Source organism: Trachypithecus francoisi, unplaced genomic scaffold (genome assembly GCF_009764315.1).
Source record: "Trachypithecus francoisi isolate TF-2019V2 unplaced genomic scaffold, Tfra_2.0 Lachesis_group4, whole genome shotgun sequence".
In the NCBI taxonomy this organism is placed as follows: domain Eukaryota; kingdom Metazoa; phylum Chordata; class Mammalia; order Primates; family Cercopithecidae; genus Trachypithecus; species Trachypithecus francoisi.
Window position 1 is genome coordinate 85997786 of NW_022681469.1, and position 19300 is coordinate 86017085.

At 32.5% G+C, this 19300-nt stretch overlaps 1 protein-coding gene across 1 annotated transcript in view; it reads right to left on the reverse strand.

The window, feature by feature from the left end:
- The window catches only part of DGKB (diacylglycerol kinase beta), a 774912-nt gene that overhangs the window by 179058 nt on the left and 576554 nt on the right, over nucleotides 1-19300 (reverse strand). The window contains exons 20-21 of the mRNA XM_033193061.1: nucleotides 17080-17170; nucleotides 10128-10323 (exon numbers count right to left, since the gene is read on the reverse strand). Coding sequence (XP_033048952.1) covers nucleotides 10128-10323; nucleotides 17080-17170 — 287 coding nt within the window. The remainder of the gene's footprint in view (nucleotides 1-10127; nucleotides 10324-17079; nucleotides 17171-19300) is intronic.

Genomic DNA, 19300 nt, shown 5'->3' on the forward strand with positions numbered 1-19300 from the left:
TTTACAAATAGCAGCTGATTTTTTATTAAACCAGAGCGAAATTACTAATTTCAGTATTAATAGTTAGCTTTGACATGTTTAAAAAGGGTAGAAAGTACTTAATAGACCTGTCTTCAACTCTGAAATGAACAACTGCTCAGGGAAATGGAATTGTTCAAAGATACATTTTCTTTCTGCCAATCTGTGAAATATAATATAATTATTCTCTTTTAATGAATCTCTCAACGAGGAGTAATCTTTCAGAGCCTGAGCGGGTAAAATATAATGATAATGGAAACAGCTTTGTAAATAAAAGGATGAAATGAGATTGTTATTTTGTGCCATATTATGGGATAATTGAAATAACAGTGCAGCGTTCATCAGGTATTTGAACTTTCTAAAAAATGCTCCCCAGGGCTATTTTAAATTAGTCATGTTTATCCATGTAGATTTGTATTCTTCCTGCAAATGTCTGTCACCTTAATGATATTCAGACGTCAATACTTAATCTGATTAATATCTGATACTGTACAACAGCTAACAAACCTTGCCTAAAGCAGACATTAAAATAATAACCTGAGTTGATAAACTCAAATTTATTAAAAGAAGAACAATGGAACTATTCTTATTAAGCCAAGAGAATGATTACTCTCAGTGTGGTGGAACTCGTGAACTATATGAGCTTCTATGTATTTCCACGAAACAGAATGGCTTCACACTTCCAAGGAGCTACTATTCATGTGATAATTAGCTCTATATAATAAAAGACTATATTCATGGAAACTAAACTCATGGCAGTGGAACTCCAATGGTTAGCTGCTTTGTTTAATTCAGATTCATACAGTTCAAATACTAGTAGATGATGAGATTTGATTTTTCAAGAAACAAGTTTCTTTGCAGTTCACTGGACCCTCCTAGCACCCTTCTTAGATAAATGTGTGCAAGAAGAATCAAGTGCTAGAGTGTGGCCATTATATCACATCCATTAAAGTTATTAGAAAACAAAATATAAATAAAGAAGGTAAAATAAAAGCCTGATATCTCTTCTGGTATAACTTTAAATTGCTGGTGAGATGTCATTTCACAAAATGGTACAATTGAAGTTTTATTCTCAATTAGGTTATAGTTTTTCTTAGTTATTATTCTCTATCTGGAGGAATAAGAAAAAATGGTTTTTAATATTAATAAAAAAGTAACTATGACTTATGTTTCATACTTTCTGTAATTGATTTCATGTCTTTTTAATAGTTCTTTAATGCTTATGTTATTTAAAAATCCTTCCCAATTTATTGTCAGATATCCTGATGATAGAAAAAAAATTGTAATTTTCTGGGGAGCTATCTACCACCTTAGCTTCAAATCATTACCCTCAAAGAGTGAGATTGCTATCAAGCTTTATATTTAGGAAATTTATATGGATTCATATTTGGAAACTTTATGTGTCTACTATTAGAAGGTATACTCTATATGTGTTATTTAATTACTTGAGCATTATATTACCAGGCAATATTTATTTAGTTTGGAAATCTGTTTTACATTTCTACCACTGCGTATGTTAAATTGACTTAAAGTTAAGATGCAGACTTACTCTAGGTAGGTAATCTGCCACTATTTTCAATAGACAGAGGACTGGACAACTGTGCCACAGAAACAAATAAGATGATAATTTTACACTGATATCAGATGTCAGGGTCTACAGAACATACCCATTAAAGCATTTGTATTTTCTAATCTTGTCTTCAGTTGCAAAAATCAATGGCTAGAAATATAGAAGGGTTTTAGAATAGCATGTAGAATTTTGAAAATAAACAAGGTATATTCTTCCTCAGAAGTTATACAAGATTAACAATCTGAGCCTTAATTAAAATCCGGAGTTAACACATTCATTTCCTTTTTCCCTTGCAAGTATTAAATTGATTAATAAACCGTATATTTTTCAAAATGCGACTGATGCTAAAAACTCATTTTTCTTGTTTCCCTACATTCATTAGGTGATAGAAAGTTGCTCATTATTCTGCCATTCCTGTGTACCTTTTTGGATTTTGTCCATTTTCATAATTTCAACTTCTTTTCAGGAATGAAGAAGTTGATGATCAATTGTGATGATTTCATTTATGTACTAGAAAACACCACTTTTCTGTTTAAATGATTACTTATCTGTTACATTCAATTTAAAATGGCTTTGCAGTCCTACCAATTCTACTGTAAAAAGTTATAGCATTATACTGCTTGTCAGATTTTGTTTTTAAAATTATACTGCACATCAGATTTTTAAAATTTTACTGTTGAACAAGGGGAAAGGGGGCAATAATGATGGTCATGAAAAGGTAATTTGTATAGCTTTAGAAGGGATCTGAGAATATATTCTAAATATTGTCATCTAGTGGCTCAGTTCCTCTAAAATATTATTCATATTTCTAGTTTGTGCTTTTTAAATTTCTAGGAGCTACCAGTGTCTGCAGTTTTTACAGTACTATGACAAATAGAAATTTCATTAATGCTTCTCGATAATGTATATGCTTTTATAGGATAGCCAAACAAAAGATAAGAGTACCTGGTATTATATATTGAAAATATTTTTATTTTTACATTTTAGAAATATGCCTTATATTTTCTAATTTCTTTTTATTACTTTTTACAAACTTTAAAATTATAACTTGAAAAAAATCTTAGAGCCATCACATTAAGAAACCCAGGTATATGATGTAATCTTAAATTTAACAGCAATTTTGATATTTAGTCTTATTAAGCATGTGCTATTATTTGCATTAACATTGCTAAAAAATTTCAAAGGAGGCAGTTTAAAAACATAGTTAGGAACTCATTTTGAAACATCTACTTAAAGGTTACTAGGTAGCAAATGTTTGGATCTATCTATTCTCAACCAATGAAAATATCATGGTATTAGTGTATGCATATATTTTTGTGAAATGCAGCATCTCAAATGCCATTATCTTTTTCAACAATTCTCACAACCAGGTATAATAATGAAATCCTTTTCTTGTTTCTAAATTTAATTGATTTAATCACTGAAATTAAATGCTTGGAAATTGTTCTGCTTGCCGGTGTTCGAACGCCAAATATATCATCTACAGTTCTAAAATGAATATTGCATTTATATTTAGACAACTTAAAACACTGCTTTCTAAATTACCCTAAATAACCCATAGAAATGTCTAGAAAAATTGATAATAATGGATGACAAATGTCCATTGCCATCAACTTTCAAATAAGAATAACTTTTACAAGGTTTACAAAGTGTGAGAATCTTAATATTGAAATACTTCGTACAATTATCTCGATAATATAATGTAAAGCACACATAGATTAATCTCATTTCTTCCAGCACTCACCACCAGTGAGCTCTTCCAAAACTCATCTTTAAAGATGAAGACATTGGAGCTAGAAACCATATTTATCTTCAGAGGCAAAAGAAATTTAAGTTTTGCCAAGCTTTCACAGACATCAGCTCATTTATTCTCTTTGATCAATTTGGTTTGTATTGCTTTGTTTTGCTTTTCTTCATAATTTCTGGGAGTTAACAAAATTAATAGTAATAAAGTCACTTGAATAGAGAGACTCCTTGACAGCCAGTCAGATACACAGTCTCTCCTAACAGTGCACAGAGAGATCAAATAGGGTGGGATGAGGATATGTTTGGTGCAAAGTGTATGGAAAAGTTTATTCTGGGGGAAATGATACATAGTAAATTTTATCCAAGATGATGAAGAATAAAAACAATGTTTACAGTAAAGTATTTCCACGTGGGGTTACTTATTTGATTTTTTTTTTTTTTTTTTGGCCTAAGTTTTTCCATGAGAGATATTAGCTAGCATTATTAACTAGGCATTTGCTACGTACTGGCCCCTATTCTAAGCTTCTAATCTGGCCTATCTTTTCTCATTCTCACAGTCACCATATGAGGAAGGCATCATTCTTTGTGCCCATTTTAGAGATAGGGAGATTAAAGTACAAGGAGATGAGGTTACTTGCCACAAGTTGTCCAGATAAGCAGCAGAGTTGGGGTTTGAGCCCAGCCACTGGAATCTGGTGCCTGCACCAAGAACCATGAACACTATGCCACCTTCGTGAAATGCATAGAAGTGATTAAACTAAGTATTCCCACATGGGGCTATGCAGACACTATCAAGGTGGTGAAAACTGTAACAGCTGAATGTAGTTTTCTAAACTTCAGTCTTTCTAACTTCACCTTCACCATTTTGACAATATCTAAGTATCTTCTAAATTATCAGGTAGGTTGTTTTACTCTATTTTTACTTTGATGAATTAATTTTTAAAAGAAATTTTGATTAATATTATAAATGATAGTAAACACCTCAGCATTTCTTACCACAAAGAGAAGACAACTGTAATAGTAAATATGAAACCATTAAACTTTTAAAATTTTCATCCATGTACCCACTAACCTATCTCATTTTCCACCAGTGGAGTCCTTGCTGGGTTTTGGGAAATTCTGCCCGAAGAAAAGAGTAGCTGTTAAATGTGAATGAAATCACTGAAACTTGTCTGGACAATATAATAGGTTAATTAGTTTTTAAATAAACTTTTGCATGATGGGTACCTGGACAGTTGTATCCATATGCAGGGTAGACAGTCACCTACTTAATGAGGTTTCAGGCAGAAAGTCCAGCTGCTCCCTTAGCTTCTGGCAAATGTTTGAAACTCTATAATTTGAATATAATTACTTTTGCTCAGTGGTTATCAAACTTTTTAAAGCAGTCAACAACTTAATTTTAAAAAAATTGACATTTTATAAACCAGTAAATTGAAATTTTATAAACCAGAAAATTGAAATTTTATTTGTGCAAATCCATTTTAGAAGTTCTAATTGCTAACACTCAATACAATCAGTCTGTGAGAGGCCAGGCGCGGTGGCTCACGCCTGTAATCTCAGCACTTTGGGAGGCCGAGGAGGGTCAATCGTGAGGTCAGGAGATGGAGACCATCTGGCTAACCCAGTGAAACCTGCCTCTACTAAAAATACAAAAACAAAATTAGCTGGGCATGGTGGCGGGTGCCTGTCCCAGCTACTCTGGAGGCTGAGGCAGGAGAATGGCATGAACCTGGGAGGTGGAGCTTGCAGTGAACCGAGACGGCGCCACTGCACTCCAGCCTAGGCAACAGAGCGAGACTCCGTCTCAAAACAAAACAAAGTAAGCAAACAACAACAACAAAAAACCCACAAGCAATCTGTGAGAATATGGATCTATTTTGATGAAGACGGTTGCATTGCGATAATATCTTATTTTTCATAGATTTCTGCATTTTGTTTTGGTTTTGTGGTATTGGCAATATCCTGATACACACATATATATATAATTAAATATGAATGTGTTGCTTCTCAGCCATATTGAAGCATTCTGTTTCCACTACCGAAAACTGGAATAGTTGGATTTGGATCTTCAAAGCTAAATCAATTGGAATAACTAAATTGGTTTATATTCCTTGAGAGGTCCTCACTGTTGGTTAAAAAATACTTTTCAAAAGTGTCTTTTTAACAGAATTTTTCACCTTCGACAAAACAAATTCATGACATAATGATTCTTGCTGTGTCATTGAATTGAACTGCAAAGCTTCAATTAGTCAAGTTTATTTTATTCTGTGTACATACCTGAGATGCTCCAATTTCATTTGCTGGCTCCTTACATGCAGTTGTGAGCATGTTTAAATCTTCTCTGATAAAAGTGTGCTTGATATATAAGCCAGTACAAAATTATTATTAATATTTGGGGGAGTTAGTTAACTGATACAATTTCTTTATGAAGAAAAATACATCTTACGGTGGTCCACATTTTCATTTAGGTATTGTCACTTTGTTTTCATGTACACTGATTGCCATATGTTGTTTGGTGCTTGTGCCATGCCAAAGTAGCTGAATTTGCTGGCCTTTTAATTGCATGTGGTTCCCATGCACTGTAGTGCTAATGTGCCCATTTGCACAGTATTTCTCACGAAATGTGCAGAAACATATTTTTAAATGTCCATTGCAGATCGACAGACTTTCCAGTGAATGCTAGTTGTTCATTTCTTTATATGCATATACATACGTGTGTGTGTGTGGGTATGTATAACTATCTATATATTCATCTACCTATATAGAGAGAAAAAAGAGGAGGAAGAAAAAGAGGAGAAGTTGTTTTTGTCTAGTAACACAAGTTAATGATTTGATAACTGCTAATATTATAAAGATATTTTTTATTATAGTTTTTTTATTGTCCCAACATCTGGCAATGAATTTTTTGTTACATTTATTACAGAACTGCTGAAGAATTGCAGTTATAACTCAATGGAATACAGTTTGAAAAATAATGTTTTAGCTGAAGGCCTTTATATCTTTTAAAATGCAAATACCTCTACTTTCATCTGCAATCAGTCATTTATACATTAATGTGAATGAATTTATTAGACATCTTTCTGAGTTTAATTCAGAAGAGGAGGAGAAAAAGATGAACTCAGCTACTGAAAGACATGGGAAAGATTGAATGTTAAGGCTAAGAGAACTGAAGACTAATTTGGCCTAGTTTGCAGTTTTGCTTCAAGACTATGCCATCTACATATAATACATTTATTTGTATATACAAACACATATGCACAGAAAGAAAATGTCTACTGCATTAGTTGAGTGTGAATGTGAATATGTTTCAGAATTGCATCCAACTATTTTAGAATATTTTGCTGGAATAATGTAATTAAATGAATTACTTATAATTTTGTCAACTCTAAAGTAAAGTCAACAGTAAAATTTCCAACCAATGAACTTATTGAAGATATTCTGATTTAATTATGTGAGTGTCTTCAAAGATTGCAAGCAAATAAATTGTGCATAAGTCCCAGATTATGTATGGTTTAGTATAAATATGGACTTAATGCTCCAAACCTGATTTCATACCTTTGGACTATGATACTTCTTTAAATTAAAATAAAAGAGTAAACTTAAAACAAATTAAATCCTTTCATTGAATAAAATAAGTACATTTATTACATGAATTTAGTTATATGCTTCCCCCATTTTCTCCCCTTCCAAAAGAAACTAAAGTTTATGAAAGCAAGTATCTATTTCAACAGTGTAAAAATTTAGTTGAAACTTCTGATGATTTTTTACAGAGGCATATGAGAAACAGCGTTAGTTAATATTTTAAGAAAGAACAAGAAGAAAATTACATTATTAAGTTTTTCATTTCATTTCATATATTTTCTAACAGTGAAAGTTATTAATTTTATTGTAAGTTAAAAATGAGTTGGACTAGAACCATATTGGCCATATTCATTCTAAAGTCAGTGCTTATAATAATTTTGTGTGAGTTTGAAATACATTTAAATTTGAAATACTGATTGATCCTCATATTTAATACTATTGCTTTGTTTTTTTTTTTTTTTTTTTTAGAGACAGAGTCCTTGCTCCATTGTCCAGGCTGGAGTGTAATGACTCAATTATAGCTCACTGCAGTCTTGAACTCCTGGGGTCAAGGGATTGTCCCTCCTCAGCCTTCTGAGTAGTTGGGACTGTAGGCCTGTGTCACCCACTAGGTGCTATTTCACTTCCTCCTTTCCCAGTACGTTGCCTAGGCTGGGCTTGAACTCCTGGCTTCAAGTGATCCTCCTACCTTGGCCTCCCACAGTGTGAGGATTGCATGTGTGAGCCACCATGCCTGCCCTATCGCTGTTTTAATGTCAAGAAATTGAAAACAAAATCAAGTGATAGAAATATTACTATTTAGGAAAGGGGTAAATGTGACTAACTCAGTAGCAAATTTTGTTTTTGGCTATTAAGTATAACATTGAAGAATTAGCAGAATAAATATGAAATCAAAACATAGAAGCATTTTGAGATACTTTTGGTATTCTGTTGGAAAATATCTCAAAGTGAAAATACTGAAATCGCTAAAAAGAAAAGACTAATATATTACAGGTTTTTAAAAAATATTCAACTCAAAAGGTCATTCTTGGTTCTGAGATTATGTTTATCCTGAAATAATACTAAATCAAAACTATAAGCTAGTCAGTTAAGTCAGGGAACAAAAATTGAGCCTAACATACTTCTGTTTTTGCTCATATAATGACCTTTGAAACCTCTCTGAGCTCTACTGTATTTTAACTTTTTCCCATCTGTGTCCTGAGAAAAATGTATTACTGAGTCACCAGGCCTATATATTCCCACTTCCTCATTTCCCAGTATTTATGGGAAATTGGTTCTAATAGTTCCACAGTAGAAAGCAAGAAGACAGAAAGGGAAGAGAACGCTTTTCCAATAGTTATAGGTGCTGACAGCCTGTGACAATATTTGAGTCTGGTTTGTCTGTAGTTTATTCCAAATGTGTGTTCCTGAAAAAAAATCATACAAAGGAGGGTGAGTGAGCCCAGGTAAATGACATGTATGCAGCAGCTCCAGAATGTACAGACATGTGTTTGGGTGAAGCACAGTCATGTATCTAAGAAATGTTTGGCAACTCGGTGAATGTAGTTGGCAGCTGAGCCATTGAGAATCAATTTGTATAAGTATCGGGAATGTGTAGAATGACATACCAAGTATTGGGATGTAGTGACCAAACAGAAAACTTAACCTGGAAATTATTTTGTATATATTATTTAGTAAAAATAGTTTTAAGGAAGGAAGCAAGGAGTACATATGTAGTACCTAATAATACAGCCTACACGATTACAAAAGAGTTTTTAAGTTTGATAAAAACTTAAGTTTTTTAAGTTTTTTAAGATCTTAGTATGATCCTTAAGCTAATTCCAATACTTAGAATTTTTCATTACCCTTTTTAGAAATCTAATTTTATATTTAAATGTATGTTTAAATACAAATATAAATTAATGTCAATAACTTCTATAATAATTATGTTTATTTTCCTCCTCTAATTCATATAGCACAAACCTCTCATTTTTTCTCTATATTTCTCCTTCAAAGTATTATTTTCCTTGATATTTTCATACAGTTATATTTTGAGTATATAATTTTTAATTGACTTGTTATAAACTTGCTTGTACTAATACAGTTCTCCAAGATTACTTACACATTTTAAGGGCATCAAAACCACCTGTCATTGGCAGGCTGTGATAAGCATTTCTTTCAAGAGAATACCTAACACTTTCTCCATCAATCTTTTTCACTTTCATGGTACCAAATTTTATATAACAGAAGTCACTGCCTGTTACTGAAACTTGAACCAGGTACTCAAAGACACCAAAACATAAAGCTATTGCCCACCACCATAAAGCCCACCAACCATTTTCTCACTTTATTCTATTTCATTTTTTAGTAATTTATTTATATTAGTCTATTAACACTGAAATCTCTTCATATTTTGTCCTTGGTACACTGAGCTGAGACAATATGTTTTGATTTCTCAGTGTCATCAATAGTATTAGGTAAATTCTAGAAGGTAAAAATGATATTGTAGAATTATATACGTAAACTATTGGGACATGAGTAGCTATCAGAATATCACATTGATATCTTAGTTTATAAAATCTTTAAGAATTAGCTATCATGTCCCAATGAGAACTATGTTATAATAGAGTTGAAAATTCTGACCCATAGTTAGTATAGTCTATTTTTTTAGGTCTTTGCTCTCTGTTTCCCAGGTCTCCTACTTGTTGTTAGAACTTTCTGGAAAAATTCAGCAGACAACCAAAATTTATCATGGGATATTTAAACATTCTGTTATATGTGGTACTTAGAACAACAGCTATGTAAAATAGCTTCAATCTCATAGCCTGACCAAAGCATAAAAGAACAAAATCCCTTAAAACACAACCTTAGAAAAGCCTTAACTAAGTCCTTATTCCAGCAACTCAAATGTCCTATTTAAGGCAATCACATTTCAGAAGAGCTTAATGTATAATATCTTCTATTTTATTATCCATGAAATACCCCAAATGTATTCTATTTTCTGTGGGAAGAGCTATATACAAAGAAGAATAATGAAAAATGTAGTCAATTTATGCTTGAGTTATAATCTATTGTGATATAAGTTAATCACACAAGGGTATCTCATAATATGAAAAATACAACTGTAAAAATATATACATTACTATAGTGCAATGGAAAACTCTTTACTTTTAAAGAAGCCTTTGAAAGCAGGTTAACAAGCAATTTAACAATTAATTGTTAGAAAACTGACCTTGACTTGCAAACTTCAACTCTTTGGCATCTGTGAGGGTGGTCCTTTTGTCAGACCCTTTTTTCTCTATTCGTCGATGACTTCGTCTTTTCTTAGACTCTCCCCAAAGATTGGATCCTCCATGCATGCTTGGTATATTCAAAATAGCAATTCCTTCCAGAGAGATGTTTATTAAATCTATCTGTACTCCATCACACTGATGGGTAAAAAGAAAGAAACAAACAGTAAAATATTTTATCTTTATTTCCCTGATTTCTTCTTTTTCATTTCCTCATCTTTTAATAAGAGCACTGAAATCCATAGTGTTGTCATTTCCACACAAGGCTTTTAAGAACAGTTAAACGCTTACCCTGAGTAATATAAAAGATGAAATAGCCCCTAACATTAACCAGTTATCTCTAGTAGTCCTTAATAATGATCAAATTAAGTCACCAGTATATCTTTGTTTGTAGAAAACCTTTGGGAGAGACTTGTTAGTATCTGCATATATATTTGACCAGCTGCAAATTTCTAATATGTTACACAAAGGTTAATTCTGGAAACTATGGTCAAATTTTAGGAAGAAATTGTGATGATTGCCCCTATTTAGAACACACTGCAAGGTACTATTGGGGGAAAGTAAAGAAACAAAATTGATGCCTCCTGGTCTCACACCTTTGGGGCAAAGAAAGAAGTAGCTTAAAAGACTTGTTTAAAAAAAAAAGTAAAATTCAAAACAGTGATTCTAAGAGATTTCAATCACACTGAATTTACCAAGGATGACTTCTTGGACTAGATGAAGTCCTAAGCAGATGTCAAAGGCCATGAGAGGCACAGTTGTCCAAATGAATATAGAGGACCAGGCAGATTGAGTGAGGGAAATAGGAGTAGCAGTTAAAAGACCTTCAATCCAGCATGATTTTATAGCTGCTGCAAAAATGGGTTTTTTAAAAAAGAAGGTTAATCAGCCCAATTTTTCTTAAATTCCTGGTGACAAAACACCCTGATGATTATGAAAAATGTAAAATTCACTAACAATGTTTTGTTATATTCAGAGTGGTCACTTTTTAGTTTTTGGGATTTTCCATTCATTTCCACTAATGGACATATGTGGACAGTGACAAGACTATTCTGTATTTTTAAAATTACTATTTATTCATTTGTCTTTCTAAAATGCTAGTTATTATTATACATTCTAGAAATTATCCCATTTTCAATTATAAGTGAATATGAAAAGAGATAAAAGCACTTTGTTTTTTAAAGAATTTTGTGAGGGATATGCATTTCCTAAACTGAAATGTATTTACAGTGGCGTTATTTCATTTGCTATGTCTTAGTTCAGGAAAAGCTATTGACACTAACTTCATCATTTCTCATGGCAGTCATGATTTTTGAACTCAGAAGACACAGCGTTCCATGAAAATGGTGAAAAACAAACAAAACAAAACAAAAAAAGCCCTCTCTTTTTCCACATTCGCCTCATCATAGTGAAGCTAGGATTGCATCTTGTTCACCGAAAAATAAAAACTGTGAAATAAAGAAACACATCTTGAGACTCCTTGGCAGGGGTAGAAACAAATTCTAGAGAAAGTGCCAAGTTTTCATTTAATTTGTTTCAATGAGGGCGAAACCAAGATCTGGATGATGCCCCCCCCCCCCCCCCAGAAAGCAGTGCTTTTTTCCTCCTTTTCTTGTGCTAAATTAAGATGATTTCTTTTTACTAAAGAATTCTGGTCATGTGTATACTCACTTACCGCTATATATTCTAGATAAACAGATATTAATTTCATAATTAAAAGTAATCTTGTGTAAATACCCTGCAGGCCTCAATGAATCAAACACATACTGTGTGTCAGGCCTCCCACTGTCTTCAAGTGGAATGTACTGGCTGGATAATTAGATAGTACATATTTTTTAACCTTATTTGCATGCATATTATATCTTTTGCACACTGACAAGCAGCATTAACAACAAAAGTCAGATTACCACAGGGAATTCCCACAAAGAAGTCTTCATTCCTTATAATTTGCAGCCTAAATTAAAATAATTTGATCTTTGACAAGGATGAAATGTCAAGCAGAAGGGGGTCCTCTACAAGCCACGGCCTGTGGCTTCTGAAATCTGCCTAATTTATGTCAGTCACTTCTTAATACATATTTAAGTATTACACGAAAAAGATGATAAATATGCAATCTGACACCTTTGGTATTTCCCTGCTGTTAATTTATAAAGGTCTGGCTTCCCCCAAACTGACTAAAATCATTTAAATAACAGAAGAATCATGAAATAAGCTGGAGTCGGGGCCTGGCTTCCATTTTCACTCAATATTGAACACAGCAGGTAGTACACTAAGACAATTATTTGACTAGGCCTTAGAACCCCACTGTGACAAGTTACTTCCAGAATTAGTGAAGGAGGATTCCTTTGTTCATCTGCAGAAAAGGAGAGCATGTTGCAAAGAGGCTTCTTTAAAAAAAAAAAAAAAAAAAATGAACCAGCTGAGTTACATGTGACAATTGAAAAACATCAGTGTATGCCATTATTCATGTTTTCACTCTTCAGAGTCTTGTCATGTTTAGTTTTAGGGAAACAGAGTAAGTAGCTCTCTGAGAAGTGAAAAAAAAATTCTGAAAGAGTCGCAAAGAACAAGGACTGATGAAGAACATTGATGTTCCTTTGAGAGCAGGACAATGTACTTAAATAAATTGCTATTTATTAATGATTTGTTTCCACTTGTTCTTGACCCCAGGCTACCTTCCTCTGTTTGCTTTAACGTTATGTTCATTAGTCTGGAAAATTTCAGTGCTGGTTCTGATGGAGACCAGTAATTGTAGCACACCAGTTGAGTGCATGAAAATAAAAGCTGAGGTGAAGGCTATGAAATATAAACAAGTTATAGTACTGTGTCAGATAATATTTTCATTCCCTTTGAGATTTATGACTTTTAAAAAGGTAGCTACAGAGGAAAAGAATATAAAAGCTTAAAAGCTAACAGCCTCAGTTAGTCAATAAATCCTGAGTATTTTTATTAGGTAGAAAAAAGGTCGTTAACATATAGTACTATGGGAGCTATTTATAGAGTGCAAGGCTGTGATGCCATTGTCCACTCTTTTCAGTTTTAAAATGGAAGATCTTATTCCAGAGACAAATTTGTCTAAAAGAAAAGAAGACAGTTTCAGTTTTTCTGCCAGTGTGTTTTAATCGTCATGAATAAATGAGTCCTGAGTCACATTGTACAGAGGTGTTAAAAACAAGCTTTATATGTGACTTTAGTGTTTCAGATCCACTTAACATGTCAGTTGATAGGACTATTTAAAACATGTAAAGAACTTTGGAGTGTGGATGGTAAATGTGATGAGATACAATTAATGATAAACTGTAATTTTTTTCCATAGTGGGTTTGATTCTATGTCTATATCAGATAAAAATTTCTATTTTTACTCCATGAAACCTAAAACATTATTTTATAGGTAATTTCGGTATTAGGACACATGGGGCAGAGACTGTGCTTGGGAATTCTGGCTATTGCCTTTAAGAACTCTGTTTTCCAGGTTGCTGAGCAATTGTCTTTTGAATCCTGCTAATTTATTTTGTGTTTTTGATGCTACTCATGCCATTTATTAATTCTCGAGATCATTTAGGTTTCTAGGGGTATTTAATAATTACAATAAATCAGTATTTGGGGATGGAAATTCTTGGCTTTAAAATTTACCATCTTTCCCAGTCTCCCTGTCAACCAAAAGACTGAAATATCTATAGAATAGGCTTTCTTATTCTCTCATTAACTTTGCCCAGTACTCTGAGCAGACTAAACATTCATGAACTCTGTATCTTCAATTCCAAATGCTGACCTGAGTTTCTTAGGCACACATTTCACCCCCTGCCCTAAATACTTTAATATAAACATTGGTTTTAAAATATTTTCTTGCCGGGCGCGGTGGCTCAAGCCTGTAATCCCAGCACTTTGGGAGGCTGAGACGGGTGGATCACGAGGTCAGGAGATAGAGACCCTCCTGGCTAACACGGTGAAACCCCGTCTCTACTAAAAAATACAAGAAAAAAAAACTAGCCGGGCGAGGTGGCGGGCGCCTGTAGTCCCAGCTACTCGGGAGGCTGAGGCAGGAGAAGGGCGTAAACCCGGGAGGCGGAGCTTGCAGTGAGCTGAGATCCGGCCGCTGCACTCCAGCCTGGGCGACAGAGCGAGACTCCGTCTCAAAAAAAAAAAAAAAAAAATTTCTTGTAACTTTAAAAAATTTATTTTTATCTTTTGTAATAAAGTTAGAAGATAAATGAATATCTTTAAAAAATTCTACTTTGTGTATCATTAACTCTACATATATATGTAAATATATATTTTTTCAATCAATTTGCTCATTAGATTTAAACATTGTGGTAGCAACATAATTCTTATTTCTCTTAAATTACTGAAGAAAATGTTTATCTCTGCAATGGAGATATAATAGTATCATAAGGTTTTGATGAAGACTAAATCAAATAATATATATGCATTGTTTAGCATCACCTGTGAAGCAGTTAATAATAGGTAAATCTTAACTATTATTCCATGATATTCATATATACCCAAATGTTTGCCCTCTTTGGAAGGAACTCATATGTGAAAGAGAAATATTAAATAAAAAAGACACACAAAAGAGAGTTTGATTTTGAAAAAGCTGCCTATAAAACATGTATCTATTGCTGGAGGTTCTGTTTTTACTGAAGTAGTTTATTCTGTTATATATTTTTCAAACCATAGTAGGTATAATTTTAGGACAAATAGGAAGCAACAACAAACAGAATCAAATCTTCGAATTGCTGTTTTTGTTATATTTAATTATAAACTAACCTTGAGGGTAGAAAGGCATATTCTGCTAATATGATAGACAGGATTCATTAAAAAGTGAGCAGAGAAGCAGATTTTGCCTTGCTATTCATACACACACACACACACACACACACACACACACACATACACACACACACCAAGATATGCAAAAATACAAGGGGGCATGCACACAGTGCCGGCTGTGATTTATAAATATTATGTAATAGCACCCAAAATAAGCCAGGGATGCAGAACTAGAAGGCCAGGCTGAGAGAGTAAGTGGAAACAGCACTCCAAGAAACATAACTTAGTTCTACAGGCCCAGATTTCTTGGAGAACATTCTAAATAGTTTAAGATCTCAAGCTCTGTGGATCCAAACCACTTAATTTTATCATTATTTATCACATTACAAATCACCATTTTGAAATGTGTTTTCATTCAAAATATTTTGCTGTAAATACAACACTTAAAGATTTTTTTTTTTTTTTACTTCGTGATACATAGAATCTTATTTTATAGATCAACGGCTTTTCAATCTGTGCTCAAGGGTAGAATAAAGTAAAGGGAGGTGCAGGAGGATTCAGGATCTCCATGTATATTCAACCAAAGCCATACTTCTAATTTTTCTAAAACTTTTCAGTTTCTGCTGCAAATTGTATTTGAGCATAATTTTTGAGGTTAAGAAATACTCAAAATCTAGTACATAAAGCAGTTTTTAAAAAAAAAAGTGATTCTCAGAGTAAAGGGGGAATGTATATGTTTTATTGAATATATATACATATAAATATTTATATGTATATAACAATACATATGACACATAACTATATATACTAAATATTTATGTAGTTATATGTCATATATAATATATAACTAAATATGTAACTAGTACATATATAGTTACATAGGTATACATGTATATAGTTATATATGTGTTTTATATATATATCATTTTTGTATACAGTTATATGTGTACATATACATATACACAGATATATCATCCTAAATAGTAATAACAGAAAGTCCATGTTGAACCCAAATCCTTCACCTCTGTTATTATGTTCCTTTCAAAGGTTATGATCTGATCCCGTTATGAAGGTTTTTTTCCCATTCAGTGACCATCTATTCTAATAATTATATTTACCAATCATGATGAGATAAAAGTGCTAAAAGGTTACACTGAGAGTAGTAGTATTATTAATAACAGCAAATTGGAAAGTTAGGATATTGAAGAACCTAGTCAGGCCATTATGTGGTCCATAACTACTTCTGTTTACCAAACTTATTACCTGAATATAAGCAACTAATGATTTAGGTATCAGTAGCAAATTTTTGCATTTATTTTTAAAATGAAAAGCGTTGAAGCCAATGTTTCTCAATTTATATTAACTAGTCATTAAATGTTTCATGTTTCATAATTCTGTTCTTCTGGTTTTGTCTGTATCATTTATCAAAATACAACTTTTCTTTTTTCTTTAACCCCTAAAAATCTCTCAATATAACGAAGTCATTTTCTTTTATAATATTTCTCCAAAATTTTGAGTCCTACAATGTCTTTTTTTTTTTTATAGACCTGTTTGCTCCAAGTCTTTTTAAAATGTGTCTTTTCTTGCTATCTTTGCTCTCTTTCTTGGCGTTTCCACTTTCTATAAATGTAATGGGGAAATGGCAACCTTGGAAACTGAGAAAACCTAGTTAATGAATGGGAATGGAATGGAAAAGTATACTTTTTAACCTTTATTCATAAAAGTAAGTACAATTTTAGCAAACTGTGTTTTAAAGGTTATACGATATTGAGACCCCAAAATAATATTTTTTATGTATTCTGCAACTTTTTTCTTTTCAACTGCTTTTATCTTACACCTTTCTAGCTGCACTATGCCCAGTAACAACTGCATCGATTTCCAAAGTTGTGTTCCACTTCTTATTCTTTTATACTATCATAAAACAACCCATATCTACACTTAACTTTAGTATGTCAGATAGTGCTGTATTCCAAATGAGTGAAAGAAATGACAATTTAAAATCTTGAGTAAGTCTCTGTGGATTGCTAATATATATTTCATTCCATGGGCTCCAATGCAAACATACCAACAACCAAGCTCAAGCCATTTCATTGTATTACAAAAGAGAATTCATTTTTTTCTTACTTCTATTTCTACAGATTCATGTAGCTTCTTGCAGGTGGCTGAGAAAGTTTCAGATGTGCCAAACTCAAAATACCAAAATTTGTTCTTCATTCTGAAAAAGAAAAGGAAGAAGCACCTTAGACAACTATCATTAACAGAGGGATCTTTTAAAAAATGATGTAACTCTGTCTTGTGTTATAATAGAAAAGGTCTGAGGACATGTGACATCTAAAATGTAATAGATGGTCATATAATTTTCAAAGCTTTAATGTTGGTGCCAAACTGTATGATGGCCTTGAGGGGATTATAAGAATGTGTTGATCTAGCAGACTCAAGTGCACCTTTAATTTTTTGTTGGTTCATCACATTTTAAAAAATGGTTTTAATGCTCATGATTCTTAGCTTGTTCTTAGGCAACAAGTGAAGAGTGTGCAATAGTGGGAAATTATGATACAGCATAAAGTTTTTTTTAGTTATTTCAAGAACTAATATAGAATAAAATAACTAAGAATGTAATAATATTATATCAATAAAAGTTGCAAAGAAAATATAATTAAAATAATTTCAGTATTTAATCTTAAAGTAAAAGACTCAAAATTTATTTTCTTCTATGACTTGATGGTATTTTTGGCTTTTTGTGCCAGGTAATTAAATTTGTTATCACTGAATGTAATTTTACAAAGGTCAAATAGATTTTTATATTATCTAGTATTAGATTTGAAACTTTGCTCTTGTGAAAAAATGCAATATTTGATTATACATAGTTCTAATAGTGATCATGCCCTCAATTAGAAGACAATACATGTAAGTGACAGACATTTTCACACATAGAAATGAAACAAAGAAGTTTTTGTTATGGTATTCGAGTATGTCTCTCATATCAAATTGAAGTATTCTGTTTAACTTATAAATATTGATATCTGCTTCTTACATTAGAATGTAAAACATTTTGACAATTAAAAAGACATTTGGGAAGGGCCTTACTACTTAGTTCAAGCCTATTATTGGTTTGGAAAATGACATTAAACCTAATAGAGTGCTTATTATTATGCTATGTTAAACCCAATAGAGTGCTTATTATTATGCAGAGTTCTCTGATATAAAATTATAAAATACAAAGTAATGTTATATTATCTATCTAAACATAGTCAATAATGTTTAGGCTCTCACAAGGTTTTATTTGCTTACAAAATTCACAATCCCTTCATGAATCAGTCATATTCAGGCCAGTAATCTGAAGGTCAGCATAAATTTCATAGGATTCTAGCACCATGAATCTTTAATCTTTTCCAGAGAATATTTGACTTAGTTTATGGCCGGGTTTCATATATGTGAGCAGATGTAAATAGATGATAGCTGGTGAGATCGGTAGGAGGTAAACATGTAATGACAAGATCTATGGGCCTGTATCTACATATGCATCTATATTAAATTAATGTAAATGTCTATTTTATAGAATCAATATTCTTTTGTAAATTTATACACTGAAGTCATGTAAAATTAAAATATTTTACTATTGAGATTTATCATTCTGATGAAAAACATATCATTCTGTAGATGGCGAGAAAAAGATTGGTTTATACAAAGAGGTCTGAAGACATTCTTAATGAATACGTTATGACTGTTGGAACAGTCTTTCTATATTCAGCAACTTCCTAATAACATTTTTGTGTTATTCTTTTCTCCAGATCTTCCAGGATTCATTCATTAATTCAACAAAAGTTTAATGAGAACATTCGCTGTGTTAAGCACTAAAGATACAAATATAAATGCAATTACCTTTGTCCCCAAGGAGCTAAGAATGTTATAAATTTATGGGCATATCAGTTTGTTAAGAGAGGCAGGAACGTAGTGGAGGGAGTATGCCTGGACATGTGAGGCTCACTGGGATCTTGGTTATTATGTCCTTTATTTGCCAGGACTGAGTCTCTTCCCTATACTGTCTCAAAACCACAATTAGATATCACCTCTTTTTTTGTTAGGATGGCTGTTTTCAAAAACACCTCAGATAACAAGTACTGGCAAGGGTGTGGAGAAAAGGGAACATTTGTATACTGTTGGTGAGAATATAAATTTCTATAGCCATTATGGAAAACAGTACTAAGTTTCCTAAAAAAATTAAAAAATAGAACAACCATATGATCCAGCAATCTCTCTTCTGTATATATACCCCAAAGAAGTGAAATCAGTACCTCAAAGAGGTGTCTGCACGCCTATGTTCATTGAAGCATTATTCACAATC